We start from the raw sequence: 20,325 nt of genomic DNA on the forward strand, positions 1-20,325 counted from the left end.
AGATGAGACAGTGTCTGATTTCTTTACCAGGTTTGAAGAAACGTTTATCGACCACAGTGGTCAAGACATGAGCACTGAAGGTGGCCAACGGTTATTTGTTGATACATTTGTGCAGAATCTACTTCCTGAGTTGTGTAAGAAATTAAAGGACTCAGAAAGTTCTTGGGCTGTTTCCTCTTCAGCGCAAATACTGGCTACTGCACAGTATTATGAGAATAGAGACAAAGATGAGAAGGACAGAACAGATAAGAAAACGAAAGAACTAAAGACAAAGGTCCTTTTGCAGCAGGCCTATCCACCACGTGGAGGACAGAATAATTATAGGCAAACACAAGGTATCTATGAGCAGCCCCAACAGTTTCAGGGTAATCAGCCAATGAACAGGTATTATCAACCACGAATCCCTGTAGGTCCCAACCAATGTTCATATTGCAAAGAGGAAGGTCATTTTAAATATAGTTGCCCTAAATTAATGCAGCGTAACAGTAATGCGTATGGCGCAAGAGGTAGAGGTGGTCAGCAAGCTCCTAGAGGCAGAGGGCGTGGAAATACTCCCCAGAACGCGCGTCCTCTTCCACCACAAAATACCATCAATAGCTTTGATCAGCAAACCAATGCGACTGGTAATACAGCTCAGTACTACAATAATGATTATTATGCAGAAGATGACAATGTAGAAGATAATGATTACTAGGACCGCCGTAGACAGAGAGAGGGAGTTGTTTCAGTGCCAGTGGATCAGAGTGGACCCTATGTTAAAGTAACTACAGCAAATGTAACGGAGCCCTTTCTGCTGGATACTGGTGCTGCAAAGAGTTCAATCATGCATTCAAAACTCCCTGGCGCGCCTTTGTCTGGCGAAATGAATGTCTCAGTAGGTTTTTCTGGCGCCCCAGTTAGGAACCCGATTTCTAGTCCTATGTCACTTTCTGTTGGACCTTGTGAGCTAAAAGCACCCCTCATTCTAACAACAGGTTGTGGTGAAAATTTGCTAGGCTTAGATTTGCTAAAAAGATTGCATGCGACACTATATTGTTCTCCCTCAGGAGTACAACTTACATTAGGCAAGAAAGTGATTTCCTCGATGTATTTGTCTAAAAACACAATGCCACCTGAATTGTCATCCCTTCCGGATGTCCTTTGGGCTACTGGTCCCAATGATGTGGGTCTTTTGGAAATACCGCCATATGTGGTCACTTTAAAAGCCAATGTTAGATTGCCACGTATTCCCCAGTACAAGATCTCCAATGAAGGTCAGAAAGCATTGTTAGCAATTGTAAGTGATTTGATTAAAAAGGGTGTAATTGAAGAGACAAGAGGCAACGTTTGCAATAGTCCTGTTTTACCTGTCTTAAAACGAACGGACCCTTCACAGCCACCTGTTTACAGATTTGTGATTGATCTTAGAGAGGTTAATAAGATTGTTGTGCCACAGTTTCCAGTTGTCCCTGATATAACTGCCTTGTTAACCATGATTCCAGCCTCCGCTGCATGGTTCTCAGTGATCGATTTAAAGAATGCCTTCTTTAGCATCCCAATTGCAGAGGAGAGCAGAGACATTTTTGGCTTCAGTTTAGGAGGTCGCAGCTTCCGCTTTAAACGCGCTCCCCAGGGCTACTGTGAAAGTCCATCAATATACAGTCAGGCTTTAAAAGCGCAGCTTGATGCACTGGTTTTACCCAGTGGCGCTATCCTCATTCAGTACGTCGACGATTTACTAATCGCCGCGGATACTGAAAAGATTTGCAAAGAAGCTACCTTGTCATTGTTGCGTCATTTGTCTGCCTTCCATCACAAAGTGTTTCTCTCAAAGCTGCAATATTGTCGACAAGAGGTGACCTACTTAGGTCATCTCTTATCGAAGGAGGGAAGGAAACTGACCCCAGAAAGAATTCAAGCCATTGCACAGTTGAGTGTGCCAAGAACACAGAGAGAAGTGCGTGCTTTCTTGGACATTACTTCAAACTGTAGGCATTAGATTCCTAATTTTTCCTTGTTGGCAAAACCTTTGTTAGCATTAACATGCAAAGACACACCGAATCCTATTCCATGGTCTGAAGAGTGTCAGAAAAGTTTTTGGGAATTGCGTGATGCATTGTGTTCAGCTCCTGTGTTGGGTACCCCTGACTACAGCAAGCCTTTTACATTGTATGTTCATGAGAAAGATGGTTGCGCATTATCAGTGTTGACACAGCCTTTTGGCGACAGACCGCGTCCATGCGCATACTTTTCGTCAACCTTGGACCCGGTAGCGAGGGCATTGCCAAGTTGTCTGAGAGCCACAGCCGCTGCAGCTATGTCTATTCGACAGTCTGCTGGACTAGTAATGGATAATACATTGATTGTTATGGTTCCACATGCTGTGGACACATTGTTAAACAGGACCAAGACACAACACTTAACTAGTGCGCGATTATCTGGTTATGAGCTGACACTGTTAGCAAACCATATACACATAAAGAGATGCAACACGTTGAATCCAGCTACACTATTACCAATCCCAGCAGACCTAGATGAGATTGAGCAACATGATTGTCTGTTCAGAACAGAAGAAGAAACGAAAGGGAGAGTAGATCTTAAAGATACTCCCCTGACTGAGTGTGATGGTACTTTATGGGTGGATGGTTCGTGTTTCAAGCTTCCGAATGGTGATACGACTGCTGCATATGCTATCACGACTTTGCACACGATTGTGGAAACTGCGCGTGTGCCACAAAATTCGGCTCAAGCAGCAGAATTGATTGCTCTTACGAGAGCATGCGTGTTGTCTGAAGGAATGAAAGTGAACATATACACTGATAGCCAGTACGCCTTTGGCGTGGCTCATAGTTTTGGGCGATTGTGGAAGGAACGTGGGTTCCTGACTTCGCATGGAGCTAAGATTCAGAATGGCAAGTTGGTGAATGATCTCCTTGAGTCGCTGACCCTACCATTGCAAGTTGCGATTATGAAATGCAGTGCGCACAAGAAAATTACTGATGATGTTGGTCGTGGTAACGCGTTTGCTGATGAAGTCGCGAAAGAAACAGCAAAAGATGTAAAGACTCGAATGTATGTTGCAGGCCCTGCCAGATGGGTTGGTGATGTTGGAATGTGTGAAAACACAATAGAAAGTGTAAAGTCCCTTCAAGCTGAAGCCACAGAGAAAGAGTTAAGCAAGTGGAGAGAAAGTATGGGTAAGTTGGATGAGAATGGTTGTTGGATTGATTTGTCAGAACATAGGCGATGGTTGTTACCTGATGCATATGTGCTTCCAGTGGTTACTATGGCACATGGAAGGGCACATATCAGTACGAAAGGAATCTGTAAGTTGGTGGCTCCAGTATGGCAGAATGCTGGAATTCCTAAGTGTGCAGAGAACGTGGTCAAGAATTGTATGGTATGCTTGAAGTACAACCCTGGTAGGGAAACCCCAACTCCAGCTGGTCATTTTGCGCCTCTATCATATCCATTTGAAGTTTTGCAGCTAGATTTTATCCACATGGAAAGATGCAACAACCTGAAATATGTACTGGTGGTTGTTTGCGCTTTCTCAAAATGGATAGAGGCCTATCCTCTAAAAGATAACACTGCTCTGTCCACAGCCAAAGCCCTTGTGAAGACATTTTTCCCTAGGTTTGGAATGCCAAGAATGGTGTGGAGTGATAATGGGAGTGAGTTTGTGGGCCAAGTGATGAGGAATGTGTGCGAGGGACTAGGTATAAAGCAAAAGTTTCACGCTGCAAATCACCCCCAATCAGCTGGATTAGTAGAGCGCTATAATGGCGCTCTAAAACTCAAACTGGCCAAAATCCAAGCGAGCTCAGGTCTTAAATGGCCTGACGCTCTGCCTCTAGCACTCCTGTCCACTAGAATGACCGTGCATTCACGAGTGGGACTTAGTCCCTACGAGGTCGTTTTTGGCCGCCCGGCCAATGTATGGGGTGTGCCAAGACCGACGAAATTCAGTGAAATCGAACATCCAGTACTGCTTGATTACTTGTATGATTTGACGGTTAAACTGCGTGTTTTACACCAACAGGTGCACGATACTCTCCCTCCGGCCTCTGAGGCTCCAGGACACCCCATTGATCCTGGCACATGGGTGCTCATCAAAAATTTTCAGCGGAAAACCAACCATGAGCCCCGCTGGATTGGCCCTCACCTCGTACTACTGTCTACAAGATCAGCTGTTCGAGTGAAGGGGAAGAAAAACTGGATCCACGGCGCCCACATCAAAAGGATCCCTTTGCCTCTGCCGTATGACCAGTGGGTCCAGGAGGGTATCGCAGACTCTGAAACAGACACTGTACCTCGTTTTGTGCCGTTCAGTGATGCACGCATAAAAGGCACAACTTCGACGCAGGAAAGTGACGATATTTTGCAAGAAGCTGTGCCACCGTCAATTCGATTGGACACTGCAGAGCCTGAACTCTTGTTCCAAGATCAAACAGTACCTGGCCGTCTCCATTACAATTTAAGACCAAGGCCTATGGACAAATAAATATTCTTTTTCTTTTACCCTTTTTATTTTTTGATAACCAGAGCTCTCCCATCTGAAGGACTTTCTTGATTTTTGTTTTTCGAACCACCATCCGGGTTCAGCCGCAGGGTCGCGGTGTCAAGACTTTGGGGTACAGGCCGAAGACGTTAGGTCGACGGTTCTGGTTGGTCTAGGGCGACCCTGGACTGACAGGCGTACTCCTCAGCAGAAGATACTCACCCGCCGCGAGCGGCACGATTAGAGGATGGAGTTTTTTAAGATGGGGAGACTCACTGAGGAAATGAACTTTAAAGCAAGAATATGTAAAGTAATGAAGAGCAAACGTTTTGTCTTTTTATGCCTGTTTGTATTATGTAGTATGGTAGTGTTTACTGTAGGATTTGTATTCTTCTCCTCTCAAGAGCCCATTGCACCCACTGCACAGCCTACACCTCCTCCTACTGTCTCCTCACACTCTTTTCACCCTCTGCCTGAACATGAACAAGCTAGACGGTCTGAATTTGTAAACAACTCGTTTATTCAGCTCCTGCACCAGCACCAACTAGTCATGAATACAACAAATTGTTGGGCGTGTGGTTTAATGCCACATACCATTAATAAGGGTATTCCCTATCTGGTGCTGCCGTATAGTTACAATGGATCGTCATGGGCATTCCAGACCATGTTTCTCTATGCACTAGATGCCTACTCCCCGCGAAAACCGCGTTCCATCAGACCTGGCACCAATAATAAAGCTTTAATGAAAGGAGTTGCCGATATGAGCAGAGATATCGACGCATACTCATCCATTCCCAAAGAAGAGTTGAGAGCTTATGTAGGGTGGAACGCGACGGGGTATAGTATTAGTCTAGGTGAAAGACAGCGGAAAATCTCATCCTCAATCTGGGTCGTACACCACATAGGTCGGTTCTGTTTGCAAAGTAATGGTCAGAATCCTAGGGCTCAACTGGGAAGAAGTGACTGTACTGAAACGTACACTTTTCCGTCACAGTTTTCCCCTGCGTTTTTGGCTGCCAAGGGTACATATTTTATCTGCAATGACCGAGCATATACATGGCTGCCCCCTGATTTCTCGGGCACATGTTATATTGCAAATCTGTTACCGCCAACATTTACTGCCGCCTCTGACTATCACAAGACCCGAGTTGTGAGAGGCGTGATTAGTAAGGAGGATACTGCCGGTCAGGAAGCGGGAGATTTCTTTTTGGGTTTCCTGACGTTTTGGGGACCTATGGTCAATAGTAGGAACCTGAGACAGCTGACTCGTGTGGTTGAATCCACTGTTAATGTTACGGCTGGTGCCCTTGGTAATTTGACAGCTGAGCTCCAAGCGGATCGCCTCATGACTTTGCAGAACCGCATGGTTCTAGACGTCATACTTGCAGACCGTGGTGGGGTATGTAAGGTTATCCAATCCAGTTGTTGCATTTTCATACCAGACAACGCTCCAACAGTTTATCAAGCCATCTCCAAACTACATAAAATATCTGAGTCCATACACGTGGATAAAGGAGATTGGTCACTGGTGTGGTGGTTCTGGGAACTGATATCTGCCTGGGGTTGGAAAGTTCTGATGGTCATTGGAATGATCTTAGCCATTCTTTTCCTGTTCTGTCTGTGCATACAGTGTGCTCCTGCGATATGTGGCCTCTGTGCTACATTATGTGTAAGGAAACCTGTATCGAGGGACGAGCTAAGTAATAGGATGATGCTACAGCAACATCTCCATGACTTCATGAATATTGACCTAGACTCGGATTGAAATGAGTATAGTTATTGCCTATGTAAGGGCAAAAGGAGGGTCTGTCGTACTTTAGAATTTGGGACCGCGTAGGAGGCAGGGCCCTACCCCTGTCTATCCCAGTAATAGTGAACCGCGAATGGTTAATGCGGTATGTACAAGTGCTTTTTGTAACGTTTTAGCTATGAATGCACTGTGTATATGCTATTACACATCACTACGTGGGTTCCATTTTGTATCGGTGGCCATCTTATGGTTGCCCTCACATAGGCTATATAGCATGAAGCGAAAACGGGCCTTTTTGAGCACATGTGCCTTTCTTTGACTTCTCTGTGACCTGGGCAGCTTGGCTCCGCTGCCCCAGGTCAAACTGGTCTCACGAGTTCCCCGTCCTCTGGCCATCTGTGATTAGCATCAGGGCTTGACACACCATAAAGTCTTTTCATCCTACACAAGCCTCCAGCTAATCTCTTTCACACCTGACTGTTCCTGCTTTATGGCTTGTTTCCCAAAACAGGAGATGCTCATGTTTATTGGGGCCTATCGATATCTGATGTGGGATCTGAGCTTTGCTGTGTAAATAATTGCGGGCTGGCTTAACTGGAATGTGGGATGGTCATCATGACTCTGCCTTTTCGTTTGAAATGTATACATGTAATGGCCATATCATAAACTAAAGAATGTTTGCCTGAGGCAGGAAATTCTGTATTTAAGGAGAAGCCCGTTTCTGTGATTTTCAGCAGTCTCCTGAGAACATACACGCTGTTGTACTTCTAGGATACCTGTAATTGGTCTGCAGCCAATAAAACGATCTTTGACTTCACCCAGAAGACTCTGTGTTTCTGTAGGTCTGAAACAGGAAGAACCCCGAAGTCATAGGGTGTGTTCCCCTGCACCGCTGGGCTTAAAATACCCAGTACTTCAGAAGCATGTGAGACTGTGATATGTTGCCTATTAAAGTGGAATCACTAGTATTTTTGTAGGATTCTCAGTTTGGTTTTGTATGGTGATGTTCCATTTGTTTTGACCCTCTTAAAAATGTGATTCTATCCCTGATAACTGAAGGTCTGCTGAACTGTCACTTTCTTCATGCCAGTAAATCTCTGAAAAACTACAACATGAATTTACTTTGCTCTGCATAAGAGCAGAACAGGAAGTTGACAAACCAAATACAAAAAACTCACTTATTTCTTTCAAGATGCATCACCACGCCTTCTCCGTGAACTTTAAATCCATACTGCACTTCGTCTGGGTACTGTGCCTGAAAATATGCAACACAACTTCTTTTAAAGCGCAGATTCAGTCCTGCATTCTCCTCTTTCAAATAACACTTACTAAAACATGTTAATACAAAGGCGCCAGAGATATATGACATATTTTACTGGTCAGACGGTTGCCACGAGTAAAATGCATTTTCAAAGGTACCAACCATATTTTGCGAATCAGTAACCTATTATGGACTCGCAAAATAGGGTTTGCGAGTCGTTAATTAGGGAGGGGCTTCCTAACTGCGAGTTGCACTGGTATGTAGGAATGCTTTGAGACCATGAATGGTGTTGCAAAACCTTTGCAGTTTGCGATAAATTTCAAATTGGTGGTAAGCCATTCTCAAACTCCTTCCCCTTTGTGCATGGGGGCAACAACATTTTTTCAAAGCAGGCAGTGGTCCCACGGACCACTGCCCACTGCCCACTCAGAAAAAATGAAAAGAAAACTTTTCATTTTTATTTCTGAAAAACATCCTGCATTCCTTAAAGAAAAACAGTCTGCATTTTTAAAAAAGAAGCTGCTTTATTTAAATAGCAGCCACAGACACGGTGGTCTGCTGACCCCAGAAGGCCACCATTCCTGTAAGTGTCGATCATTTCCAATGGGTCACAAATTGCAACCTGCCTCATTAAACTTAATGAGGCAGGTCTCTTGCAATCCATTTGAGAATCGCAAACAGCGTTTCAGACACTGTTGTACATCAGGTTTTGCGTCTCGCACATTGCGAGTCACTAAAAATCGCAATTTGCGAGTCGCAAACCCTGATGGTTATACATCTGCCCTTTAGTTACCAAACGTAGTTCAAACTAAGAAAATTATGATTTCTGCTAAATTTTCACAATCCCATCAATTGTTCAACTTATTTATTAAGAAGTCATGATGTAGAGGACAAAGCCACTCTGTAATATGAATAGGGCGCCCGGTTTTATGGTATTTATATTTTTGTCATTTCAGTCTGTATTTATCCATATTAATTTTTTGCTCATTTTACCTGTATTTGTCCATATCTATTTTGGATTTTGTGGAAAAAATGAAGCTGAAATGTGTATATTTCTTTATTTATTTAACTAGTTAATGTGCACTCATGCCTGAACGCCTAACAGGTTTCAATGATATATACACACTCAGATGGTAGAATATGCACTTGTAGAAAATATGTAAATTTTAGTATCACGGTTATACAAATCTACTGCTGTTAAGGCTCTTTACTAAAATCGCTATATTTTTTTAATCCCCTTGCCTGTCAATCTGCACAGCTACTGGCCTGGCCGTCATGATTGACAGCATTCAGAATCACTCAAAAACAACCTAATTTCAGTTTTTATCCACATTTAAAAATAAATACAGACAGGAAAATAAATGTTTTTCTGTCTGTAGTTATCTGTAAAAATCAGTAAAAATGGAAAACAGGGAGCCTTAAATATGAACTGTAATTGGAGTTGAATATGAACAGTAATTTACTAGGCACAGAATACCTCAATGAACTCAAATAAACTGCACTCAGAATATTGTATTGTATTGTAAAATAAAATCAGACACCAACACACCATCTTTTTTTTTTCTTTCCCTCATATCACCAAAGAGCGTCTGCAATAATCAATAAACCGCACAGGCTAACTATCTGCCCGGTGGTCACTGCATTCGCCCAGGTCCATTTCCAAACTGGATCCTTACTTTTGCCAGTGACTCTGTGTAATCATTGGGACGGATAACCAACACCTAAGGAGCTGCACCAGATTAAGAAGTCAGTCCATATAGTCGAAGTAGGGCTTTTTGCCGGACCCTGATCGAACCGGCAGACCTAGCTGCAGCCCTAACCCAATCTTTCACTCTCGGAGGCAAAGGATCCCTCCATTTCAAACACATTTCTCCTCTGGCGATAGGAATCAAATAGAAGAGCAACACTCTGTGAGACCGCCTCAACAACGTAATTAATACTCCATCATCTCCCGACTAAAGATACCTTTTAGTGCAAGTTCTATTCTGCACCAAGTCACTCAGGCATGAGCATTCGACAAAGATATGGACATCGTTAGCTCCTACACAGCCACACCTTACGCACTTAGAGGGAGGATTAGCAGCAAGTTTGGATATTTTGTGTGGAGTCCAATTAAGACGATTAGTACTGAAAAAGTGGTTCCTCTTCAGGTTAGCTGGTTTAACAGTTGAGTACAGAGTCTTCAAAGAATTATCCCATACTGTCTCAATGTCTCCCACAAGAAAAGTTCCACTCCACACCAGTAGGAGGGTAGTAGCATCTTTTCCTCTGCCACAAGGAGCCTTTCATACTACCTTGCAACCTCCTAACTCTTAGATCTAATGTCCTGAAGAGAAGACTCTAACTCACAGTCACCCCAATCTCCTTTTTAGATGCCATGAACCAAGAGGATAGTTGAATAAACTTAAATCTGGACAGCTCATAGCCAGTTTTAGCCTTTAGTACTTCCCAAGGATACACTCCCCCCGATGACAAAAGATCTGACCAAGTTGTGACCCCTGCCCTCCTAAGTGGAAGACTTAAGGCGTCCTTCAGACATTCTGGGGTTCCGGAAGAGTCCCAAACTGGGGCTAAGTCTGAATAATAACCAATGCCCCACCTCCTCCTGATGTTATACTCTATATTTAAGGCAGATATTAATACTTTTATCAGACTTTCTTAAAAAACCTGGGAGCACCAAACTTATAAAGGAAGCCCTCTACACTCCATTGCCTCACCATCTACCCCAAAAGTTTCCCTCAAGTGGAGTCATCTGCCTTCACCAGAAGCATCCGAATATTTTTAAACTGGAAAGCGACACAGTACCAGTTAAAATCGGGTAAGGCCAATCCCCCTTTATTCAACTTGCGTCTGAGTTTTTTCCAAGACAGCCTTGCTCCTTTATTAGCCCAAATAAAGCTCGCAACCCTCCCCTGGATTTTGTCAATACCTTGTTTGGGAAACCTGAGAGGAATAACATTAAAAGGATAGGTCAATTTGGGAAGAATGACCATTTTTATTAAATTATCACGACCAAAAATTGTCAACGGGAGATTTTTCCATCTACTTAATAGGCAGTCAATTTCGTTAGTGACCCTTAACAAAGTACGCTACGGAATATCATGTATATCACTCACTACTGTAATGCTCAAATATCTAAAATTGGAACTCACTTTCTGCTCTAAATCCATGATATTCGAACACATAACCTCGGTTTTAACAGTGTTTATTAAGTAACCAGAGAGGGAGCCAAATTCCGCAAATAATTGTTCCACCCTCGGAATCGATATTAGAGGATCGGCTGTGTAAATTGATAGATCGTCGGCATAAAGCGCGACTTTGCAGCTGTAGGGCGGAGAACTGAATGGAACAGGAGGATCCAATCTCAGCTGTTACAGCAAGAGGCTCTATGTAAATATCAAAAAGAAGACGAGATAGAGGGCAGCCCTGCAGTGTCCCTCTTAGTATGTTAAAGCTGGGGGTTGATGTGCCATTAAAGAAAATCCTAGCCAATGCTCCTTCATAGACCATCTCAAGTGTATTAAGACATTTAGGTCCAAATCACATTGTGCTCAAAACCTCCCAGAGAAAGACCCAACATACTTGATCGAACGCCTTAGTAGCATCCAAAGCTACTACAGCCAGAGGAGCAGATTGTTCTATGGCAAGATCAATAGTACCAATTAACTGTTAGGTCTGCTCCTTTATATATCTCTTCTGGTCTGAGTGTAAAAGATGAGGGGCGAGCTTAGCCAATCTCCCCGCTAAAATAGTCCAAAAGATCTTATAGTCCGCATTAAGAAGGGAGATTGGCCGATAAGAATCCGCTCCAGTAGGATCATTGGACGATTTCAGAATAAGGACTATTGTGGCCTCTTTCCAGGACTTAGGAACCTGTCCACCGTGTCTATGGATTGAATTAAACAAGACTTCCAAGAATGGTATCAACTCCTCTATTAGAAGATTATACACTTCGTTTCGTAGAGCATCGGTACCTGCGGCTTTACCCTTCCCACTTTTAATTATATTTAAACGAATTGTCTCCTTAGTTATTGGAGCGTGGAGTGCCTTACCACTCATATCTGTAAGCTGGGTAGCTGCAGCTTCCTCAACCAGGCCTTAATACACTGTAAATTGGGAGAGATGTCTTCCCCATATAAACTAGAAAATAGAGACTCTAATCAGGCCTGCATATCCTCCTCCTTTACTGAAGTATCCCCTCTATCATTCACAACTAATTTATTAATAAAATTTCTAGACCTGTCTGCCCGGGTCTTCCAGGCCAATAGAGCACCAGCTTTTTCCCCGTATTCGAAAATCTGCATAGACCTGGCATTCCACGGAGTTCTGTATTTTTGGTCCAAATAGACACTGTACTCTAGCCTCACATCTTCAAGGAGCTTCTGAAACCTTTCCTGAACATCGGGAGACCTTGTTCCAGTTCGAGGCAAATCACCACCCAATGAGCTCACTTTATCCTCCAAAGCCTTTAAGCTTAGGAGTTCAGCCTTTTTTTGGGCAGAGGACAGGCTTTGTGGTTCTCCTCTAATACATGACTTGAAAGCGTCCCACACAATGTCCAGTGAGGCAGAACAGAGGTTGTCCTTGAAGAACATCCTGCATGCCCGCTTTAATATCTCCCCATCTCAGGATCAGTGAGAATGACTCTCCTTAGAGTCCATCTTGATCTAGGAGGTCTACAATACCCAACTAAGGAGAGACTCATCGCAGCATGATCTAAAATGTGGCCTGGGAGGATGTTTATAGACATTATTGCTTCAATGATAGTCCTGTCTACAAAAGGTAGTCCAACTTAGGAAAGTGGCCATGCTTTTTACTATGGAAAGTGAAGCCCTGACTGGATCCCATCTCATATCTCCATGTATCTAAAAGGACCAATTCAAGCAGCATATTTTTTAACCTTCGGTGCACCCGAGGAGTGTTGTCATAGCAACCTCTATTGGATCCAACTTGTACAGGGTCCAGTAGAACATTAAAGTCCCTATTAATTACAATAGGAGCTGTGACATCCATTAAGCTCCATTCCAAGTTAGATAAATGGGAGGGATCATCGATATTAGGTCTATAAAAAAACAGCACAAGCTAACTCTACCCCCCCCAGTCTAAGGTAACTATCAGCCACCTCCCAGATTAATCAGATTTGGAGGTTTTAATAACACAGCCTGCTCCTCGTTTAATCAAGATGGCATCCCCCTTACAGTGTGCAGACTGTTCTGATACTAGGAAGTGGTCTGTCCAGGGATACTTTGAAAATACAGCTTTCCCTTCTAAGGTATCTAGATGGGTCTCCTGGATCAGACAGATATGTGCACTACTCTCCTCTAAATACTTCATCACCAATCTCTGCCTACGCTTGCACCTAATCCCGTTGACATTCCAAGATAGAACAATGAACTCATTGGCCCTCCTCATCTAAAATATCCAGGACGGACCTTATCATAGGCTGACATAGTGATATGATTAAGAAAAATCTAAAATGTCTCCAGATATCAATTAAGTTTAGCTCATTAATCATGGTTTTGAGTACTGCCATAGTTTTTGCTGGGGTAACATATTTAGCTTTGGAGGTTCTATCCAAACTTTTATTTAAGACTAAATTAAAATCCCCTCAAAAAAACACTGGGGCACTAGATGACAATAGACATGATTCAAGTTTGATTAGTGCATCTGGGTTGTCCTCATTGGGCCCGTAATAATTAACAGCAACCACAGAGGTTCCTTGTATGCCTATCTTAGCTATTACCCACCTCCCAGAATGATCTGTCTGATGGCTTTCCAGTAAGATACCCGTGTTGCTTCTTATAAGAATAGCTACTCCCCTTGTATTTCCACTTTGATCTGAACACAAAATATCCTGTACCCAGGCCCATTTTTTAAGAGCGTTTATACATTCATGTTTCATTAAATGGGTTTCTTGCAATAAAATGACATTGACCTCAATTCTCTTCAGAAACTCCATTGCTCGAGCTAACGTCCTTGTAGACCTCAAACCATTTATATTCCAGGACACAAAGTGTACTAAATTCTTTTTCATCTGTCGATTATTGGAACCCATTTACTGCCTACCTCTTCAGAATTGAACTTATATTGCGCCACCCTTTGTAAGTCCGCATATCCTAATGAAGACCACCAACCAAATAGCAGAGTAAGGACAATATTTTTTATTTTTCTCCCGAATGCTCCCAACCACCCGTGCCCTCCCCCCCCCCCCCCCCCCCCCTCCAGGGGAACCCCCCACCCTATCTCTCAGGCAGAAGCCTTCGAGGTCCCACCGTACGACAGAAAGAAAGAATCATGAAAGTGAGAAGAAAAACTAAAAAGAAAGGGCATAATAATGTGTATTATATGTACATTAGATACCTATTACGTGTTTATATATATATATATTTTTTCTTTTGACATACTGCTTCAGTATATAAACTATGTGAATATTCTATATACATCTATATACATTTTATATCGCTATTCTGAGCTTCCCATCAGCTTTAACAAGACATCGACTTCTACAGGGTCTCTAATTGTACACATTTTATTTCGCCACATTATCTTAAGCATGGCAGGAAATTTCATCTGCACCTGGGCCCCCTTGGAGCGTAGTTCTCTCATCGTTTCACCTAACACCCACTGTATCTGGGCAGTCCTTTTGCCTAGATCAGAGCGAATTTGATAAGTGACGTCCCCGAATTTCAACTGTCGATCTTCCAACGCACACCCAAACACCAGCTCCTTAATTGAAAAAGTTAAGAAGTTTACTAGAATCCTTCTTGGAACCTTCATCCCTGGATGCAGCCTATAGGGGTCCCTATGGACTCTTTGAAGTTCTTTTCCCCAATCAATATCGCTTCTGTCCGGGAACAGATCTCCCAATAACTTACATATAAACCCTTTAATGTCTGAACCTTCTGCATTTTCGATGACCCCCTGAATGCGGACACTGTTTCGCCTCGCATGCAGCTCAAGTCTTTCCAGATCCTCTTGTATGATTTTACATTTTTCAACAAAAAGTACGGCCACCATTCACGGATCGACTATTTTTTATTAGATCAGAAGTTGTTAACTGGGGTCGAAACGATTAAGCATCTACCTGCCATACTTTCAGATCATTCTGCTGTCCTCCTATCACTAAATCTCCAAAATAAGAGGGCTATAAGGTGGACCTTGGACAGGACAATCCTGCTAGATGAGAGGATTACACTTAAAATGAAAGAAGAGACTGCGATCTTTTTTGAGGCCAACAATAGATCTGCAAATGTTCAAATCATATGGGATTCTTTTAAAGCTTTTTTAAGATCCATAGGCACTGCTGTCATGATGGGTAAAAAACGTAGTATGAGGCACCATGAGGAAAAGTTATTGGAAACTATTAAAAATAAAGAGCGAGAGGTACAAAAGGCCTCATTAGAGAGCTCCAGTAAAGTGGCCTCCCTTACGAAGCAATTAGAATTATTGCAAGCAGAATATCAAGGGGCCCTTGATAAGATACTATTGGACAGATGGAAGGTCAGCAAATTACAGCATTTTGCATATGGGTAGAAGAGCGGGTCTTTGCTAGCATGGGAAGTCAAGGCTGATAAAGCTCAAAATCAAATAAGAAGTCTCAAAGAGCATACGACAGGCGACATAGTGGATACTAATTCTAGAATTGGGTTGGAAGTCTCTAGACATATGAGCCAATTGTACAAAGAAGATATCTCCCCTGGGAGAGACAATATTGAAGGATTCTTTAAGGATATCGAAATCCCATATCTAAGCGAGGATCAGAAGGCGACTCTAGTATTCGGGATAACAGAGGAGGAGATCTGACATCAGTTGAGAAAAATGGCCAGAGGGAAGGCCGCTGGGCCGGATGGCCTCCCAATTGAGATTTACCTTTGCCTCTTGTATAATGTGATCCCAACTCTTAAGAAGCTTTTTAATGTAATATTAAGAGATGGGGAATATCCTGCCTTAAGCTGGGCTGAGGCAACGGTAATATTGATTTTGAAACCCAATAATTCTTATCGGCCCATTTCATTGTTGAATATCGATTATAAGGTTTTCGCAGGGATTGTGGCCACCAAGAAAGCTAAAATCATTAAGTGTATCATACACGACGACCAGAGAGGCTTTATTCCTGGGAGGCAGCTCAACAAGCTAACTTTCTTAATGCTTGGTGTAGTTGATCTCGCGGAAACGTATAATTTACCTGTAACGCTCGTGGCAGTGAATGCCGCTAAGGCTTTCGATCAGGTCCACTGGTCATATCTCTGGGAGGTCCTAAAGAGATTTGGATTGCCTATTAACATAATAAAAGCCGTTCAACTTTTGTACCGTTCACCAAGAGCAAGGGTCCTCGTAAACGGAGAGCTAACTGAATGGTTTAATATATTGCGTAGAACAAGACAGGGGTGTCCCCTGTCCCCGGTTTTGTTTAATATGTACATTGAACCATTTGCGACTTGGATAAGAAAGGATACTAACATCATTCCTGTTAGATATAGAAATTTTGAGATCAAATTAGCTCTCTATGCGCACGATCTTTTACTCTATACCCTGAATCCACAATTGTCCATTCCTATATTAATGACCAAAGCGGAAGTATGTGGGAAGATATCAGGATATAGGGTGAATACAAATAAGACTAAGATCATGGAATGGAACCAACCAAAGCGATCATTGCAGTCATAACCGTGCTATCTTGGCATTATAGTCACGCCAAAATTGGCGGAAGTCACTACGGTGAACTGGAAAAAGATCAGTCAAGAAGTAGGGAGACTGCTGGTTAGATGGGCAAATCTGCCTCTAAATTTATACGGTAGGGTTAACCTTATCAAGATGGTTATTTTACCCAAAATTACATTTCTTTTCAACTCTATACCATTATTTTTTGAGAAAAGGGAAATTTCTAAACTTCAAGGAAAGCTGGGTAGCTTCATCTGGGCCTCCAAAGGTTCTCGCATATCTTGGAAAAGAATAAGGAGGAGACTGGAGAAGGGGGGGCTTGCCCTGGCTGATTTGATGACTTATGGGCAGGCTTTTTTCTTTAAGAACTGTCGGATGCTCTTAAATAAAGTAGATAGTTCTGCCATAGGAATCCTTTTTGATGCAATGCTTGGAGAACTGAGGGAGGGCCAAGACCAATTTTTAGGTCTCGCTGAGCCCAGCGCATGCGCTGGCACGGAGAGACATTTTGCATGTGAGTTTTCAAAGCGCTGCTGGCTGGCCTAGCGCTTGCGTTCACGCGACCGTGCACGCGTGCTAGCCTTCAGCAGCACTTTGAAAACTCGTGCGTCATCGCGATCACTTTCGCTTTCAGAGCGATCGCGATGACGCACGCACGCACACAACTCCCGCTTCTCCCCCTCCCCCACCACATATCGCGTCTCCGGCCGCTCACGTGCGGCCAACGCTTGTTTTGAACTTTCAGCGCGAGGCGTGCGCGTGTTTACATTACAGTTCCATTGATTCTGACACGTTAACATGTACATGAATAAAGTACCTAGAAAGGGTGCATTGTAACGCTGCCAATGCTTGTTTACTTTGCATCGCATGTGGCCAGTTCCTACCACTATCTTCATGACCACTGTGCAGGGGCAGTGCCAGGAACAACTGACACTGCATGTGGATAATTGGTTATTTGGCCCGGCTGCACCGCATGCATAGTTCACTTGACATTGAACTGTACAAAAAAAACATGTGGCACAGAAACCCATCGCAGGTGGCACATTTCCCCATTCTGTAACTGTAATCCGCGGTCGGGAGCAAGGGTGTGCTCACCGCCCCTAATCACAGCCACCACACACAGTATGACATTAAAAGGGCTAATGTTTATTTCAAGCGCCAAAGTCGTCTCAAATAGAAAGCAAGAGAGATGGGATTGCAAACACAAAATATAAGAAGGAAAGAATACAATGCCATCCTCTGAAACCGACCGGTGTCTTGAAAAGTAACCCACGGTGGTCCTCTGTCAAGGGACAGACGTGGTGCCAGGTTCCATTTCCGGTGTTCTCCCAGCTTAACAGTGCATTGTTCTTAAAGCGGCCTGTGCCCACGAAGCGGGTACAATTCTTTGGGTTTGCAGCTGTGGGTTTGAAGCATTACTAGGGAGTTGGCGAACACTTCCTAATACTAGAAAATGACAGGACACGCCCCTGTGTTGGTCTCACATGGTGTCGGTGCTGGCTTTCCTTCACATGCTTGTGACAGGTTGCCGCGTCTTTGTTTTGACTTTGGTTGAGTTACAAGTTGGCCCATTTGGGATTCGTTTTAGACAGCTGCCCTGCTCGCCGAGTTTAAGAGAATTTAATGACAACATCATTTCCCAATAAAACAGTGCAGGCAACACCAAGCACATCCCTTTGTTGTTGCTCTCACGGAAATGAGAACATCAGTTTCAGTACCTCATTTCCTGTCGCCTTTATCAAGCCAATTACATCCATGTTTATACGGGAAACTTGAAGGGAAAAGCTGTCGACATTTCTCAGCAGAAAGCTTTTACTATTTCTCACAGCCCTCCCATCCCAAATTACCCAGTATCCAGGGTAAACTTGCGTGGAGTTTTCACACTAATTTGCTCAAAGACTTCCTCCCTCCTCCTGCAGCCCTAGGCCGTGAGGGATTTTTCCAGCACAAAATCACAAATTAAGAAAAAAATAAATGGAAAATCATGCGTTGTCCTCCAGTGACCCGGGAGGAAATCGTACTTTTAGCACAGTGTGTGTATCTTTCATTTTATCTCTCCATAGATAGATGTCTGTCTGTGTGTTTCGACATGTGGCTCTGTTTCAGTATTTATGTGTTTACTGTGCAAGGTCTCTCTTGGGATGGTGGATTCCAAACTAGGTCCTAGGCATGAATAAGTCTAGTGTCTTGAGTTCGGGAAATGAATGATATGGTATCTTTCTGCACGCCAGTGCTGTTTCCTGCTGTATTCATGTGTAAAATGTTTTCTTGCTAATATACTGGGTGCTCCAAAGGAGGCAATTGGCTGGTGGAGTTGACAGGGCTGATTGCCTTTGGGGTTTCTCTTCTCATCTTTTTTAATAAACACATGTTTATAGTTCAGAGGCGACTTTGTCACATCAAGATATCCTCATGTATACCTAGAAGAAGATCCTCCTGGTTCTTTCACCAGTATTTGTCACTTATGTTTCAAGCCTTTTCTGTTTGGCCATGCTTGTAATTGGCTTTGGACACTTTTTGTGGCTGCTATGCGTTGAAGTGGTGTAGTTGCTTCTAAACCCGAACAAGTCAGTGGGTAGGTTTTTATCCAGATGTGTGGTGTGCTCATTTTAGTCTTGTCTCGCAGAGTATCTGTGTTTTTCATCTTCCTTGGATGTGGGCGTGATCTTGGCTGTGTGCTGAGGTCCATATGAGTCAGTGTTGGTGTTTTCTTGTTTTGTTATGTTGATGTTCATTGGTGCCATTGGTATTACTGTGCAAGCGTGTGCCTATGCGGATCGTTATCAGTCTGCATGGTTTTATACCTGGGCCTTTGAGTTTCTTAATATGTGGGTATCTTTCTCTGGTTGTGTTTTCATGCTTGTAGTGTTCAGGTGCATTCCCAACTGTGTGCTTGTCAACGATTCACTATTTTGATTTATTTGTGCAGGAGTGTGTTTGTGCCTGTTTGTGGTTGTGCTTTTAAGTTTGAGCTGTTCTGCTGTTTTCTCTCTTCCCGCATCTTGTGTGTGGTTGTATGTCTCTTTGTGTGTTGTCTACATTTGTGGTAATTTCTCTCATTTGATCTGTGTTTGTGTGTATGTAATTTCCGTTTGCTAGGTTGTATGCCTGTATGTTTTTTCTGTGTGTCTCTCTCCAGTTTTATCTTTAGCGGTGTACCTTTCTGCATGTGACTCTGATAAGGCAATAGCGCAGGACTTTGCCTGTATATATTTGTCAGTGTAGGCTTTTGTTCGTCAGTGTATATATGGTTCTGCAGCTATCTTTGCATGTTCATGCAAGCAGCCATGTCTGTACACTCTAGCCAGTGAATCTTTAGTAGATACTATCTCTGGAAAGCCATTGTAGAAGACGGGTCACTTTATCAAGTATCTATGCTTTACTTTGGATGATTGTTACTTGTTTTATATGTGTGTAGATGTTGTATCTATGTGGACTTGCTCTGTGTATGTCTCTGAGTTTGTCACAGGTCATATGAGAGTTTAACCTTTGAGAACGGATAAAATAAAGCAATGCAGGAATGAGTGATTTGTGGAATGGTCAGTGTAAGGCCTATCTCTGTGAACAACACTTGTTTACATTTACGTACTTGTGTATGCACATTATGGTATATATTAGCGAGCGAAGTAAAGAGCCACACTTTGCACGTGTATCAACAGACTCTTTACCTTTTACTTCTCTAGCCCTTCTTAAGAGTGGAAGCACCAGGTGACCCAGAGAAGCACCACTGCTCGGAAGAAGCGTAAGATGTCTCTGCTGTTTGATCACCTGGAGTTCTCTGAACTGGCGGAGCATCTCACCTAAATACACAGCAAAAGACCTGGTAATGTATAGGCACTTCTTGTAAATAGATGGGATAAACAGAAGGGTAATATAAACAACTATTACTCCTACAGCAGTAGTTCCCGTCATGAACTATCATTCCATCCCTCGTGCCAACAAACTTAGTATTTTTTTTAAAAAAAAAGAACACCAAAAATAACCATGTGCAACATGTTGAACCACAAAAAATGTGAGGAAGTTTTGAAAAAGTTGTGAAAAAATGATAAAGTATCTCACGTACGCAACACCAGGGGAGCTGCTGGTAGGTTCTCACCAGTTTGCTCACGATTTTCTCATCATCGATATCTTTCTCATGTATAAACGATAACGTGTCCCAATTACAAAACAAGG

General features: G+C 43.0%; 1 protein-coding gene across 1 annotated transcript in view; it reads right to left on the bottom strand.

The window, feature by feature from the left end:
• The window catches only part of LOC146784501 (zinc metalloproteinase-disintegrin-like VLAIP-B), a 3,966,015-nt gene that overhangs the window by 3,755,678 nt on the left and 190,012 nt on the right, over positions 1-20,325 (bottom strand). Inside the window, exon 3 of the mRNA XM_085632966.1 lies at positions 7,409-7,485. Within this exon, the coding sequence (XP_085489092.1) occupies positions 7,409-7,485 (77 nt within the window). The remainder of the gene's footprint in view (positions 1-7,408; positions 7,486-20,325) is intronic.

This window comes from Triturus cristatus, chromosome 11 (assembly GCF_964204655.1).
Source record: "Triturus cristatus chromosome 11, aTriCri1.1, whole genome shotgun sequence".
Taxonomy (NCBI): domain Eukaryota; kingdom Metazoa; phylum Chordata; class Amphibia; order Caudata; family Salamandridae; genus Triturus; species Triturus cristatus.